General features: G+C 40.3%; 1 protein-coding gene across 4 annotated transcripts in view; it reads left to right on the top strand.

The window, feature by feature from the left end:
• The window catches only part of crppa (CDP-L-ribitol pyrophosphorylase A), a 33,090-nt gene that overhangs the window by 12,586 nt on the left and 4,847 nt on the right, over positions 1-15,657 (top strand). For all 4 annotated transcript variants that reach the window (XM_063878563.1, XM_063878562.1, XM_063878561.1 and 1 more), the window contains 3 exons: positions 666-743; positions 930-1,022; positions 5,543-5,674. In XM_063878563.1, coding sequence (XP_063734633.1) covers positions 666-743; positions 930-1,022; positions 5,543-5,674 — 303 coding nt within the window. The remainder of the gene's footprint in view (positions 1-665; positions 744-929; positions 1,023-5,542; positions 5,675-15,657) is intronic.

Genomic DNA, 15,657 nt, shown 5'->3' with positions numbered 1-15,657 from the left:
TTATTTTCTGCGTGTGTGAAATTGTAGTACCAAGCTGTAATTAGAGTCACAACAACAAACATGAATATGGAACGGATATGACGGATATGACTTGCTATCCGGTTGCCTTATGTAGCTTGTATGCCAAGTTAAATATCAGGACCTTAATGTCATGGTGCTTTGTGCTAAAAAGCTTTTTACGATTCTTGGCTGTACGTCGGCTTTTGACTCAATTTGTGGCCTAGTGAAATCTAACTTGGCTTGTGTCTGATCGACGTCCCCAGCTTTTTTGCATAAGGCAGAATTTGTATGCCAGTTCAGAAATATAAAGGAGCTCATAAACAGTTTTTTCCTTTTTTAATATCTTCCATTTGTTCTAATACGCTTTTGATTACAGTTAATGGAAACAAGCCACAGTTGCATATTTCTATTCTGTATTTAAATGTTTTTATAATCATAAAATCAGTCATGGCAGGAAAACAGTTGGGTGTACTCTTACACTAAATGACTAAAGAATTAGCTGAAACAAAAACCAGAAGCCTCCTGACCTTTTGAGCTCTGAAGTCAAATTTAAATGTATTACGGCACCAGTAATGTGGCTCTTGCTTTAAGTGCTATCAAGCAGATCCGGTCACAAGCTGAATATAAACAGAAGATTTAACATCAGGTTTATCTCTGTCTTACAGGAGCTGGATGTCATCCCAGATCTGACGGGAGAAAATGGCGCGTATCTGTTAAATGATTGGAACTTCATCCAGGTTTCTGTAAGTTCCCATTTAAGCATTACATTTAAACTTGTCTGTGTAAATATTCATGAGGTTACCTGCCAAACAAGGGTCTACTTTTTTCTAAAAGCTTCTAGCATACCTTGTTATCTTGCAGGTCATCGTGGAGAAAAATGTTTTCTTTGCTCCAACATTTCTTATCTTCTCAATTTCCTTGGTCTCCAGGTCAATCGTTCTTGCCTGTCTGAAGTGGAGGCATTACTCATAGATCTTGAGGCAGCGAAACGGGCTCTCCTGCACCCGCTAGTCGTTATTTTGGTAAGTCTGCAACTGACACCCAAGTCACGGTTTTACAGAAAAGACTTACAGCCTCACTGGCAACTCTGTAAGGCTGAGACATGAACATTTGTGTCATGGCAATCGATCCAAATGTTGTTGATTTCTCTCAGAACCACATGTGACCCTTATGGTGGCTTTTGATGACGGGTCAAGGCATCAGTAGAATGCGTAACGAACTACATGACATTTCATCCAAATAGTTGTTGAGCTTTTCCAATTTAGACCAAAGTGATAAACAGATCGTCTTTGCAATCATTAGAGGCCAAGCGAAGACAACCTTATATTTGAAGGATAGATGTTTAAAGCAGTGAAGAAGAATAAATGCATACATTTGACTTATAAGAACTATGCTGTATCAACTGCACAGCAACTCTGACATGTATACATTATAGGGAGTAGAGGATCATCTTGTTGCCCGAGCAAAAAATCTGTGTAATCCTTTTTTTCCTTGAAAAGGTATATAGATGAATAGACAGTCCAACAAAATAGTTTATAACACATCACATTCAGCATTCACAGTCATTCTGCATGCTGTACCTTTTTTTTTAAAGGATTTATTTGACAGTTTATTGAATATAAGCCCAATAATAAGTCATTAATATGAGAAACAGCTGCCAGAGAAATGTACCTACCTAAAGAAACCATGTTATAATGAAAGAGGAGGTACACACACACGCTTTCTTGTTGGACCATCCCTCCTAGTGTATTTCCTTTTTCAGTCCTGCAAAGTTGGAAAAGGATGTTGGTGTTAGCTACCCTGTGATTTGACTTATAAATGCTAAGACTGTGCACCTATAAAAGGTTTTATCTTTGAAGTTTCCTGCCTTCCTATCCTTGGAAAAAATCTCAAACGTGTATAAAGCGCTACTGTGGGTCTGTGTTATTTGTAAGAGGCAGAGTAAAACATGTATCAGTATCATTTCCCACACTATGAATGAACTTTTCTTTTCATGTTGTGAATACAGACATCTGGCGCAGAACAGATTCAGTTTCTTTAAGAAACATGTACTACACAGGGAACCAAACCGTGTCTTTTTTTTCCCGCTTGTAAAAACGTCACCTGTAGTCTACCTCGGGTCCCCTGATGAGCTCTTTAGCTGTTTGGAAACCGTACACCTCCCAGGAGAGCGCTGCAGCTCGCCTCGCTTACTGTTGGCCCACTAACAGAGTAACACTGACCTGAGACCTAACAGAGAGCAAAACCTAAAACAACTGATCAAATCTGATCCTAGAATCATTTCAATATTTGTAAAAGACCTGTTTATCCACTTTTTAAATTTGGAAAATTGAACTTCTTTGGCTAACACACAGATCAAGGGCCAAAACAACGGCAGGTAATAAGAAGAAAATAACCTACAGAGGGCCTGTCGCTACCACAAAACGAGAGTCTAAATCACTGCAAATGTCACGCTGCATTACCTTACTGGAACCCCCGCTCCTATTTGTTGTAACAAGTTTTCACTTCAGATAAAAACACACACGCCTGCCCGCCCGCACACACACACGCACGCACACGCACTCGTATGTGTAAACACAGACTGAAGCTGGGTTTAAGTGGGATTGACTCCTTACAAAAGCATGTCAGAGTTCCCACAATTCCCTCGATCAACATGTTTCTATTCTCTTCGATTGTGTTAAATGTAGATTTTCTATATTTGTATTCTATAAAATTCCTCGACGTTCAATATTGTTTGCTTTCTGTATTGTTCTTTACATTGTGTTCTGCTCCACTTTACTCTCTTTTGGTCAATTCTATTCAGTTTTATTTAATCCTTTTCCTAACCTGTTGTATTCTATTCTACTTTACTGAAGTCCACTAGTATTGTGTTCTGTTCTATGCTACTCTATTAATTCCTGTAAAATGCATTTGAGTTCAAACAAATAACAGCGGAAATGATTAATTGTAGCAGATGAATTAACAGAAAATAATCAACAGCAATTTTGTACGATTTTTGAAGTCATTTCTCAAGTCAAATGGATTCTTAAATGTCAGATTTGTTATTCTCTACATTTTTGCTCTTCGTAAGTTTGTTGACTGACATTGTATTGCTTAGATGTATTGATTGATCAAACATCAAGAAGAAATAATGGATAATCATCCCCAGACCCACAGAGACTTTATTAAAGCTACCATGTCTGTAAGGCTGAACACAAACAGCATTTAAAGGACAATGATCCATTACTATAGCAGATCACACAGAGTTTACTTTTTCCTCCCATTATAAACTGATTTCATGGTCACGTCAGAATGTGTGTGAAGTGTCTGGGAAGTTGTGACTACAAGAAACGCGAAGCAGCCTCTGAGTTTCACGGTTATAAGTGATGAAGCTTAGCTCAGCACCAACGTGTTTTTCTGACTTTTGTTTTTGCAGACGGCACACACCGCCCGTTATTTATCACAGCTTTGATCACATGGAAGTGATCAGTGGAAGGGTAATTGAGTTTGAAGTGTAGGTGGTAGCCTCGAGGGCAGAGAAGCAGACTGCGCGATGGAGGTCACCGCTTCAATCCGTCTGTGAAAATGAGGTGCTATAGCCTTGAGCATCGTATTCAAAGAAAGAGCCCCATGTTGTTGATATTAGCACCTCATGTCTCATGTTGTTAGTTTCATAAATATATGATTGATGTCTGTCCCAGGAGTTTTTTGTGTTCTGTAGTAGACACTTTCTCGTAGTAATTGGCGGTTAAAATCACATGTCGGGAGACCTCAGACATATTCCTGGATAACAGTTACACCACATGGCAGTAATTCTTAAGTTTTTCACCACGTTGGCATTTCATTCACAAAAGAAACTACGTTTTATTGCCACAAACAAACTCTCAGTTCTAAAATTGTACGAAAGAAATTGTATAAAAATCGTTTGCTTTAGATGTTTTGCTTTAAGTGGTCAAACCAGCATTGTTGTTGTTGTTCATTGCAAGGACAGATATTTACTGTCAAAAAACACAATTTTATATCAAATCAAAATAACCACTTATTGACCTGCCTTGCATTCTTCCACTGACGTTTGTGGGCATCACAACATATATAAGCAACCACTTAGTATTAATTACCGCCAGCACCTGCTGCTCTCCTATACACATTTGAATAGACATTTCTTGTGGATGAATTTCATTCTGGTCTTTTAAGAGTACTGATAGAGGAAAGTTTGTTATATCCTTCTATGGTGGATGTCTTCAGAGGCTATGAATAGCAGTCAGGCTCTACTTATGGTGAAATAACTCCACTCGTGATGAAAAAGACTGCTCACGTTTTAGATCCCAAAACATTTTCTGATATTATAGTCTGTAGAAGGTACTGTATAGGGATATACATAGAATTAGAATCGGAGGATGAAACCTCCTTTATTGGTCACACACATGCAGCGACCGGGGAGCAATGGGGAGGGGGGATTGGAGGTGTCCGGTACCTTGCTCAAGGGCACCACAGCAGGAGGTGAACTCCTGAAGTAGCAGTCCACTTTCCATATTTCAAGTCTGTTCGGGGACTTGGACCGGCCTACGATTCCCAGTCCAAGCCCCTACTGACTGAGCCACTGCTGGATATTGTAAATGGAAATGTAAGCTCTTTACAAGTACTGTACATCTGAAGTATAAGGTTGACAAAGTACAGTACATATCTCTCTCTTGACACCCCCAGTAGACCCAGCCAGTGGCCAAAGGTAGACATGAGTGTTTTTAGTTTCAACATGTTTGTGCTTGTAACTGAATGAAGTGTAAGTAGAACATCTATCTATATTCAAACCTTTTTGGCTTTAAGAAAGTTACCAAAACGAAAGACACACTTTGCTTAATTAATGCATGCCAAAGTGCTTCCACATGTGTATCAGTTTCTGTTTTGGAACATATTTATTCATATTGTTGGCATAAATATCCCTGTGAGGGTTTCCGTCAACTTGTGAACTACTGGCCTGGAGGTTTACTACCTGCTAATGTGCTGAATAATCACTCTTGAAATTGAACCAGATGACAGCAAGCACCTGATTGATACTCAAGTATAAATGTAATAATTGCTCAATTAGAGCAGGCGTCTTGACACAATTCAGACTATTATCATAATTATAAACATGTCTCACTGCCGCAGTTTTTAAGGAAATATGACGAATTAATTGCAATGAATAAATCTTGGTTCAAGTTTCTGTCAGTGTAAGGGTTATGGTAATCGACTAAGATTTCTATTAGGGATGACACAGTAATGTGAACCAATATGTCTGGATTATACTCCCCTAATTGGACAGAAAAACCCAGAGGCCCTCAAGATTTACAGCTTAATTAGGCAATCATTATATCTGGAGACAGGACTGTACATCAACCAACCTCTGTTTACTCTCAACACAGATCCAAGATCTTCCCTGAACACATCCTTAAAAATCAGGCCAATTGAGTTGCAACATGTTGAAACAACTGCTGGAACAATGAGCTGTTATTGCTCCCAAAATAGGGCAGTAAGAGATCTTCCCAGGTTTTTTGATTTGGTACCGTTTCCTCTGTTTTGATAGGTGCTTTTGAGTGGTTCAGATGAGCTGTCCGTCAGTGGGAGAGTGGTAGAGCCAGAAGCTATCATGGACCTGGCCTCAGCAGCAAAGCTCCGAAATATTCTTCTCTATGGCATCCAGCTTCATCAGTCAAAGGTAAGCTCTTAATCTTTCCTCTTCTTTCTTTATGTATTCCTGTAGTGAGCCCAGAGTTCCTGCGCTGTGAATACATATTTAAGAGAGGCCAAACAAAACAGAATAGAAAACGTCTTTTAGTTGTCTTGTTCCAGTGTCATGCTTTTATGCTTAAGGCGAGGTTGCTGTCTTTTATCACATCTTTATACACTGTGTGATTGTGCACACACACTTGGATGGGTGTGTCTTTTTTATGTGGCAATAGGAATACATGTTTGCCCACTATTGTGATTAAGGGAGCAGGATATAAACTTTTCACCTTCCGCTTTATGTGTTTTTCAACCGACTGTCCCAGGGATGAAAAGGCTGCAGAGGTGCTTCAGGTGTAAATCACATTAACGACGGCATCTGTAGTTTGAACCTCCACAGTTAAGCTAAGAATCTGCTGCGAAGCCTGCCATGTTTGCACGGGAGTCATCAGGGTGGATGTGGTGGACCTGAAATCCATAGCTGCTCAGTAAATGTAGGATTATATAAAGTGAAACTATTGATCCAGCGCAGTGAGATATGTCAGGATTCATGCTACCAAAGCCGTCAAGTCAAATTACAACCTGAGTGCCAGATGTGCAGGGTTAACCAAAGACAAATGCTGAATATTCATGGCGATGTTGGCCTTAAATATGATATCCATCCTGATTTATGTTCAGGACTGACACAGCAATGTGATATATTAGGTTTGCTGGCAGGCGCATGGCTTCACAAATCAATTTGTAAAAGCGTCTGTAGGGATATTCTGCTTTATACACTCCTGCTAAAGAGAACGATGAAGCTGAAGGATGAGGCCCGTTCTTCTGTGGTCAGCAGTTCGGTATTGTTCGTCTTGGGGCTTTGACATCACAGTAATGCCTAATTAAAACAAGATGCTTTCATATTCTTGAGCATAACATGAGATACGCTGCTGGGCCACATATGAGTTTGATTCCCCTATCGGATGTTGGACATCATGGTTTTCCACTGAATTATGGAACTAATGCTGTTAATTTGTCATCCTGCCTCGAAAGAGAAAAGGGGAAGGGAGTAAACGGAGATAATGCGCGTTTCAACATGACAAAATGCTTATCGTTATGAGATAGTGGAACAGAACAATACAGCCTTGTATAAATCATTGTTAACTTTTTCGTTATAATGAGGATAATTTTACCCAGATGGATTTATTCACACTTGGGAGAGATGCCTGCCAACACTTCGCCTGTCAGCCATACAGTATAAGTGAATATTGCAAATGAATTCTCAGTTAGTTTTATTTATATTGCTTTAATACAAAAGATCTGAGGGCAGACAATAATGCACACGTAGGGAATATTTTCAGGCAATTTTTGAAAGATGAATAAATCTGCTTGGATTATTTAAAAACAGATATTTTCTTCTAGTTTTTCTACTCTGTGATGTTGATTTGATTTCATTACAACATGAAAGACAGCCCTATGAAAACATAAACATCTGAGATGCCACTGTTATTAAATAAGCTGCCATAAAACCGAGTACCAGGCACAACTCAAGCATTTTTGCCATCCCGAGGGATTATGTCATTTTCAGAATGGTCGCATGAGGGCTCACAATGATGCGTTTGCCCAACTACAAAACAGTGATACATTTCGGGTTCCCTGCAAAAGAAGGTCAAGTTTTACTGTTTGGAAATCTAAAAGTGTCTTTGTAAGGAAAAACAGTGAAAGCAAAGTTCTGCTGCTGTTTCCAAAATGTGTTCTTCCTGTGGCATTTGAGATTGTACTCTATAACACATTGACTCAATACATATTAAGACGAGTTTGTGAGTATGATTTTATCTATGCAATCTGTGGCTCTCTCGTTACGGTAATGTACAAAGCAGCTCAATGGTCCACATCAACACAATGTTCTGCTTCATCATGTTATCCAACAATGACCGACCTAGTGCAATCAAGTCAAAGTTGTATTATTGTAAACAGAGTGATGCAGGATTAAATGCGATGCATGCATGCATGAATTTAAAAAGCAAGTCTCAAAATGACCTCACCACATAACTAACTGTGGAGTAGAGAAGGGTGACAGAGACGTAGAGCAGCACGAGGCAGGGCAACACAACTGTCAGTGAAGTTGGCTAAACTATATTTGAACCAAAGATTTGATTCAAGGGCTGGTACAACCTCCTCTACTGTGAATGATTCTTCGCCTGACAGCGCTGTCAGCAGCCTTTAGGAGAGGCATTCTGATGTGCGTTAGCGTTTATAACTGTGACCAGGACTCCACTTTTGCTTTCTCTGACTCTGTGGAAATTTGATATTTTCAGATCACAGATGAAGAGCACAGCTTTTTGAATATGGGCCTTACAGGAAAAACAGTTAGTGTGCTTGTGTCCTCAAGTGACAGAGGAGGACATTTAGGCAAGGTGGGTTCAAGAAAAGACATCAGTAATAATCTCGAGTGTTCATATAACTCATATGGATCGTGCCTCAGCTAAGTTTCATTGTGTTCGCTGCTCTTTCTGAAATGAGGGTTTAACTGGTTTAAAGTCACGGTGTAACCATACCACTGAAAAGAACAAACTTGGAAGAACATCTTCACTTGGAGGAATTTCTAGATGCACCCACCTTTTTTATTTGAAAAGTAAGGACATTTGGCTAATCAATTTTAACCTCTAAAAGTGAAAGTGCATGAGCCCATGAGAGTGTGGTGTTGGTCCGAAAGGTTGGGAAAATGATCCACCTCATAGACCTTTTATTGATTGCTTTTTCGATGAAAAGTGGATTCTCTCAAATGAGGCCTGACTTTGGTTTCACATTATTCAGACTAATGCTGAACCGCTGCTGAACAATACATCCAGCAGCATGTTGCCATGAATGCCACTTCGCTCCGTGGAGAGGAGAGAGTGAAATGGAGTCACGGACAATGAACAGCAGTCTCACTGAAAGGACATGTGATCAAAGCGCTTCTCAAGAGCCTTTTTCCGTTTGTGTTGTTACCTTTCGGACGATGCCTACAAGCCAAACATCAGGTGGGATAATATGTGAAAACATCAAACCTAAAGAAGTTGGCTGAGGAAATGCAGACACCGGATCCTCATAAACTGACACGATGTTGTGAAAATGGTGACGGTATACGCTATCGGTGTCTGTAGTGGCGATAGGAAATGTCATTTGATCCCTCCTTGCACAGGGTCCTGGCGACTTGTCATCCCCTGAAAAGGGAGTTGTCAAGGTGATATATGGGTGTTGTAATCCCTGCAGTGAGAGCCCTGATGTTTACCCAAGCCCATATTTCCTCCTCCTCAAAGAGCCCGGTCCGGGAATCCTAAACCTGAGGAGAGATTAGCTGGCCAGGAAGAAAAGAGAGGGAGAGAAAGGAGAGGAGGGAGGGGAAGTAGGAAGAAAAGAGGACTCTATAGGTCTATTCTCCTCCACCTGTTCAGATCTACGTCTGAAAGGTAGACATGTGAAACCAAACACAACCCAGCGAAGCTCTTGCTGTAACACACTTGGAGTTGTACCTTCACCGGGTCAACGGAGATCGGGGAGACTGTCGCCCATACTCTCAGGCTTAATCTAACAGTTGTCTTCTTCAGGCACAGCTTTAAATTAAAACAAGCTGGGGCAGTGTATCTGATTCAACAGTGATTCATTTAAAGACGTCACAAGACAACACATTAGGCAACCTACAAAAATACATAGAATGATCAGACTGAAGAGTACACGCTTGTCCCTGTGAAAGAGTAGTTACAAGTCAACCTGAAGGAGACATGCATTTTGTACCGCATATCATGCAAATCCATACAATAACTTTCAAGACATTCTACGTCAACCTCATGGTGGTGCCAAAGATTTTTTTCCCTGTATAAGTGAAAACTTTGCCCTGCCGGTTGACACATGAAGTCTGCACATCACCAAAGTCAGTTTAATTCATCCTTTCAGGACCGTGATTGTTTGTACAACATAGCAATCCATGGAATAGATTGAGACTAAATGAACATATATTTCCATTCGTGGAGCTGGCTCAAAAGAGTGTGAAAGCAAGCCAACGCTTATAAAGTCATAAACAATTAGGTTTGACTGCAAAGTTCCATAACTGAAATCTGGTCCTTCAGTTGAATCCTTTAAACTGAATTACACAGACCTGGGGAATTTCTCTAAATGAAGCGCCAAGGGAAAATGATTTCTCCAGAGGTCTTTGACCACGCTTCTTTCTCACACTATATCTGTCAGTCGACATACGCAGCTTTATCCTGTTCAGGCCCAAATGGGCAGACAGGTGAAACCCAAGACACGCAACTGAAGCTTTTGCTGTGACACCCATGTATTCTCACCTTGGCGGGGTCAAGGGAGATCCGGGAGGCCTGCCGTCTCTGCTTTCTCAGCACACTTCTGACCTTTCTCTGAGTAAATCCAACAATTGTCCTCGGATTCACAAGTGATGGGTGTTATATTTTTTGTGATGAAAGAGCATTCAAACTTTTTATTCGGCCTGAAAGACTATCGTCATTCCAGTGTTTAAAAATGAGAATTTATCTTTATTATGAGACCAACATGATCTCTACAATTGCTTGCATTGGCTTATTTGCTAGACTTGTCTTGCAGCTGAGCGGAAACTATCAGTGATGACAAAAGAAAATACTTAACAGAACAAATATTTGATAAGTTAATTAAGAAAAACATTGCAGAAAGCCACTCAGATAACAAATGAAATGCCGTTTCATAGAGCTGTTTAGCGTTTTTTGGGAAGGCTGACATATTTGGCTAGTCTTACTATTGATCCACTGCATGTTGCGTCCAACATCCACCCTGAGCTTTCACACAGTTTTCCCCTGCTGTTTGCCTAAGGACAGTTCTTTGTTCTGACAATTATGTCTTTAAAACTTTAGGTAAGATCCCCCTGGAAATGTGTATGAGAGCACTTGGCTCCGTGGTGAAATCATGACATCTCCATACAGACAGAAGCCCGGGGATCACTCCCCTCCTTAGTGATGTATTTGTCGAGTGTTAGGGTCAGAGCCTAGTAGAAACATGCACTGCCGCAACATGTGCAGGATATCAAGCCTGATCTTCCACGCACAGAGCTCTCCAGATGTGTGTTGGTATGTGTGAAACTTGACCGCCAGAGTTTGGCTCAAGGAATTAGACATACCAAAGCGGTGTTTACTCAGCTTTGATTTCTTAGATTAAAACAAGCAGCGAGCACGCTGTTTGGGCTGATGTGACTTGACTCCAGCTCTCATGGACAACTCGAAAATGACATTCCAAGAGAGAATTTGTCTTTCAAACAGACAGTATGTTCTTATGCACGACTGATGAAAGCCAGCTCTTCAGAATTAGTTTGTAAACAGTCGATCACTATGAGTAAGGGAAAAACATGCGTGTCTGTTTGTTTTGCCACTTGGTTTTGAGCTGTTTCTGACCACCCACAGTAGTCCTGGTTTGAGTTTTCCTTATATCATGGGTGAGCACGGCTCTGTAGGGATTACACTTTCATTTAACAGCCCTCATCAAAGATTGTTTTTTCTGGCGCTCACCTTCCTGCTCAGCCTCTGCTTTTATTTGCAGGGACCTATTGGTACACATGCTTGTCTGCTTGGGTGGGGTGGAAAATAGCTGTGGAATAGCACAAAGCGTATTTAGACAAGGGAAAATACCACCAGATGCACCGAAATGCTGTTAGAACTAGAGCTAAGGCTGATGAATGTATCTGCTCCTCCAGTCACTGAGTAGACATGTCCCTCTGCCAGACTTAACAATCAAATGAATTTGAATAATGGAAACATTGTAAATCTGCATTATCTACATACTGATGATTGGCTGCTCATGGCGACGAATAGGGACTACCTCAAACCTTTACATGAACATTATGGCTTTCTATAGGTAGGTCAACACTTCCAATGTTTCAAAGCCATCTTTACAAGAGTGATATCATCGAAAAAACCCTCTAGATGGATACACATCAAGCCTCTGCAGCTATACTGAAGCCCCTTTTGCACAACCATAAAATCCAGCTATTGTTTATTTGGCTTGTGACCTAACTTTTGGAACTTTATTGAAAGTAATAACAACCAATTTGCTTGGAGGCCGGCAGAAAAACTGAAAAAGGACTGGTGAGTTTTGGGATTTGGGCATCATGGCTAAAATCTAATTTCCTGCTCTGATGGAAACACCTACTGGAGGTTCAAAAAGTTTTAAATAACCAGATTTCAAGGTAGGATTCAAGAACTTCAGTCTGGTCTTGTATTTAATGTCTTTTAAATGAATAGCACAGTCATGAATTCTCATGTGAAAATGATTTTCCTTCACAGTTTCTCGTAGCGGTCCCTTTTTGTTCTCACTACATCTGTCAAGCCACACGGCCGGCTTTATCCCCCTGATGTTTAGTCTGCGGTACACTGATATTTTGACAGCAGTACAAAAACTCAGTGTTGCACCTATGTTTGTATGTTTGGCTTACGGCCTACCGCGATCGCAATCTTGTGCTTGTATTAAGAATGGAAGTGAAGGCACTATGCCTTGGCCAGATTGTGTGCTGCTGATAACCCAGCTAGTAATAAATGTCTTGTTCTGTGAAATACTCTTGCACCTGCACCTGACCTCAGATGGCCTGGGATATAGACGGTATTTGGCTTCCCTTAGTTTGGTGTAAGTGATACAGTGTGATAAGTGAATGAGGCATCCGTGGAGGGTGTGTGTGCTTTTGGGGCTCCTTCTCACCACATGTGGGATTTGGTATGTCCCAGTTCATAAATCCCACCCATGCCTTCATGCTTTCATACCTCCGCAACTAAAGAGCCATTGTTCTGCTCAATGTTTTGAGGTATGTCTTTCGGTGAGTTGGATTCAAACAAAGTTGTCTCTCAGCAGGGCTTGTTGGAAAAAGTTCTCACTGAGGGGATGCAGTGGAAACAGACCCCTCGTTGTCCCATTCTTAGCAGAGTTTGCCTTCTCTGAAGAGCAGAAAGAGAAGTCGTACATTAGAAGTGACTAACAAATTGCTATGTTTGCCCAATAGACGCCCCTAGACAGGATATTTTGGAAACCAGTGTTGAAAGAGCTTTACCGGTGTACCGTGAAAGGGTTGTGTGGCAGCAATTGTTCTCTCAATGGGGTCTGAAAAGCAGTTATCAATACAAAAGTTTTCCTTTTCTATGGAAAGTCTGAGGGAACTCACAAAAGTAGGGTGGGATACAGACTTATTCATTTTCCTACATTATGATCCCTTTCAGATGAAGTAAGGCAGAGTGGGAACGACACTAGTGTCTAAAGTACAGACATTCAGGCAATGACACTGAATACCTCAAAAGCTCAATAAAACATGTTCAGAAGTATGAAATGATTCTCATGTCGCTGTCGTCTTTGTCCAGCTCTACGTCTATTCATGGCTGAACTTGTGGCGTAAGCATGATGTATACTCTGTTTGGTTTCAAAGCTAAGCAGTAAATATTCAAACTGACTGGATCCCTGCATGGAGGTTTCTTTCCTCTGTGGACTTAAAATGTTTCTCAAGTGCCAGTAATTTAAGCTTATTTGAACACATCTGAAAGCACAAGAATCAAACTAAAGGCAAACTTTACTCAGAATTTACCGAAAGATACCACATATTTCAGGCTAGATCATTTCTATGAACATTTTACAGTTGTTTGCCTTGTTGTATGGCTCAAATGTTTTCAATATATTTAAATTATTTTTTTCACCATTTACCTACTCTTAAGGAAAAAATGTCATCGGGCAGCAAAACTTGAGTTTAACACTTCAATTATTAAAGCTTTTAAAATGAAATAGTACAGCACTTACAATTTGTTATTTTTTCTGATTAAACACTAGAACTCAGCAAAGCTTTACACCTGACAGGAAGGCTGCAACGCTTTCACAACAAGTACTTTTATGTGTGATATTTCGCTGCTGAAACCAGTTTACTTCTCTCCTTTATCACATTGACCTTCTGGCTCGGTCATAACAACTGTGTGTGCCATCTAGCTAAATATTATTCAAACCCACAGAGCTTTATTTAAAATGTCAGCGAAGAACGTTGCCACCGTTTCTAAAGATACAAAACTGTCCGAAAAAACTTTTGGGAAAATGTTTTTAGAATGATGCACAAAACATCTTGGATATTTCGAGCCATCAATAACATGGAGACTTGGGTTAAAGCTTCCCTCTTATATCTTCAATGAAAAGCTGGAAAAATGACATCATACAGTCAGACAGAGCCAAATAAACTATCATTTTTGAAAAAGGGTGACTTTTAATATTCAAATGTAGACTTATATTTAAATTGTATAACTCATCTCAACGTAAGTCATTCTTCCACCAATCCTCATTTTATGAAATGAATCTCTGTAATATTTGGGACTCCAATCAGACTTGAACTGGCCAGTAATTGGACCTGTTTTCTCCTTGCAGTTTAGCCCCAAGCTACTGTCGTCAATGATACACAGAGGGGAGTAAGGGCAGCAGGACCATAATACCCACTCAGGGACGAGCTGTCAGAAGCTCTGAAAGACTATCCCCTCTCAGACCAAAAGACTGGGTGTTTTTAGCAGTATTGTATCTCTGGCATTCTACACGCAGGTCATTTAGGGAGAGTTTTTACAAGCAATTACTCCATCTATTATAGGGGCTGGAGACAAAATGCTCTGTGAAGTTCAAATGATTTGGGTTTAGTTTTTAGGAGTCCTAGAGTGGAGGATGCTGTCTGACCTTGTTGCTAATCATGACACTGCCCTCAAGTGGATACTACAACTATCGGGACTGCAACACCCTCATTTCACAGGCGAGAATACAGTGACAGTTAAAGAAGCCAATAAAACTTTCTAAATGTTCTTGGCCTCCTTGGTTATGGTAGCTGGTGTGACTCTTACAACTCTTTCCAGTTCTCTTGGATGGGGTCCTGTGCCAAGCTTTTCCGTAAGCTGTTTTTCAATTACGACCCAGCGCTCTTGGCATTTCATGAAGGGAAAAGAAGTGGAAGCCCTTAGCATGAGCAGCAGCGGCAGTCCTCAGGGCTGGGGATCTCGGAGGAATGACAGAGGCATACAAATTGTCACAGTTAAGGTCCTAATTGCCTGAAACCTTTAGGCTTCAAAGCGGGCTCTACTTGTGTGGCAGAAGTGCCGCTGCGCGCTTCTCTCAGATGGAAAGGTTGATTGCATCTGTGGCATTTAAGAGAAGAGAGTTTGAGGATTGCTTATTGTGTGGTCCGCTGATACTCTCCCCCCTCGTTCTTCCCCGTTCCCCCATTTGCTCTGCGTTTTTCAAAGAACTGTCGCCTCACGGCTTGTCAAAACCCTCCCTTTAAATAGTAAGCAAAAATAGAAGCTAATGATTGAAGTTCCAGTCAGTAAACTTGCGGTCGAAGTATTGAATAACAAGGCTGTTGCATGTGTTTGTGCCTTCATACACATGGGAGTGATTTAAAAGCATTTTGCTTTTACTTACTGCCCAGTCAAATTATTTTATATTGCATTGTCTGTGTATTAAAACAATGCTGTCACTTAATTTTATAATATGACTTGTCTTCTTGAATATATTGTACGTTAGTGGTCCACAAAGTAAAAAAACAAGCCTAAACAACCCTGAAGTCTGCAGACCTCTTTCCAAATATGACTTGTATCCTGTGGAATTTTCCTCTTGGTACCAGTTCATTGTTTGCTAACAGTCTATATATATATATATATATATATATATATATATATATATATATATATATATATAAAAAGCTATATAAATGTCATCTCGGCCACCAAGGGATTGAAAGCATCAGTAATCGATGTAACAGAGGCTCTGCTGTCAGTGGAAAAAAAGTGTGTGTTAAATGTCTCTCTTTGCCATTAAACATGACATAATTACGGATGATAGTCCTTCCACTAATGTGAATAAATGATGATACTTTTGGCGTGGAGTTTAAGTTAGTAGGGTAGAAAGTGGGGTTCCATTATGTTGAATAATAGTAAAGTGAATCTTGTAAAAATTGGAACTTTACTAATAGAATCAAAT

This window comes from Eleginops maclovinus, chromosome 3 (assembly GCF_036324505.1).
Source record: "Eleginops maclovinus isolate JMC-PN-2008 ecotype Puerto Natales chromosome 3, JC_Emac_rtc_rv5, whole genome shotgun sequence".
NCBI lineage: Eukaryota > Metazoa > Chordata > Actinopteri > Perciformes > Eleginopidae > Eleginops > Eleginops maclovinus.
This window is presented reverse-complemented; position numbering and strand designations above follow the sequence as displayed.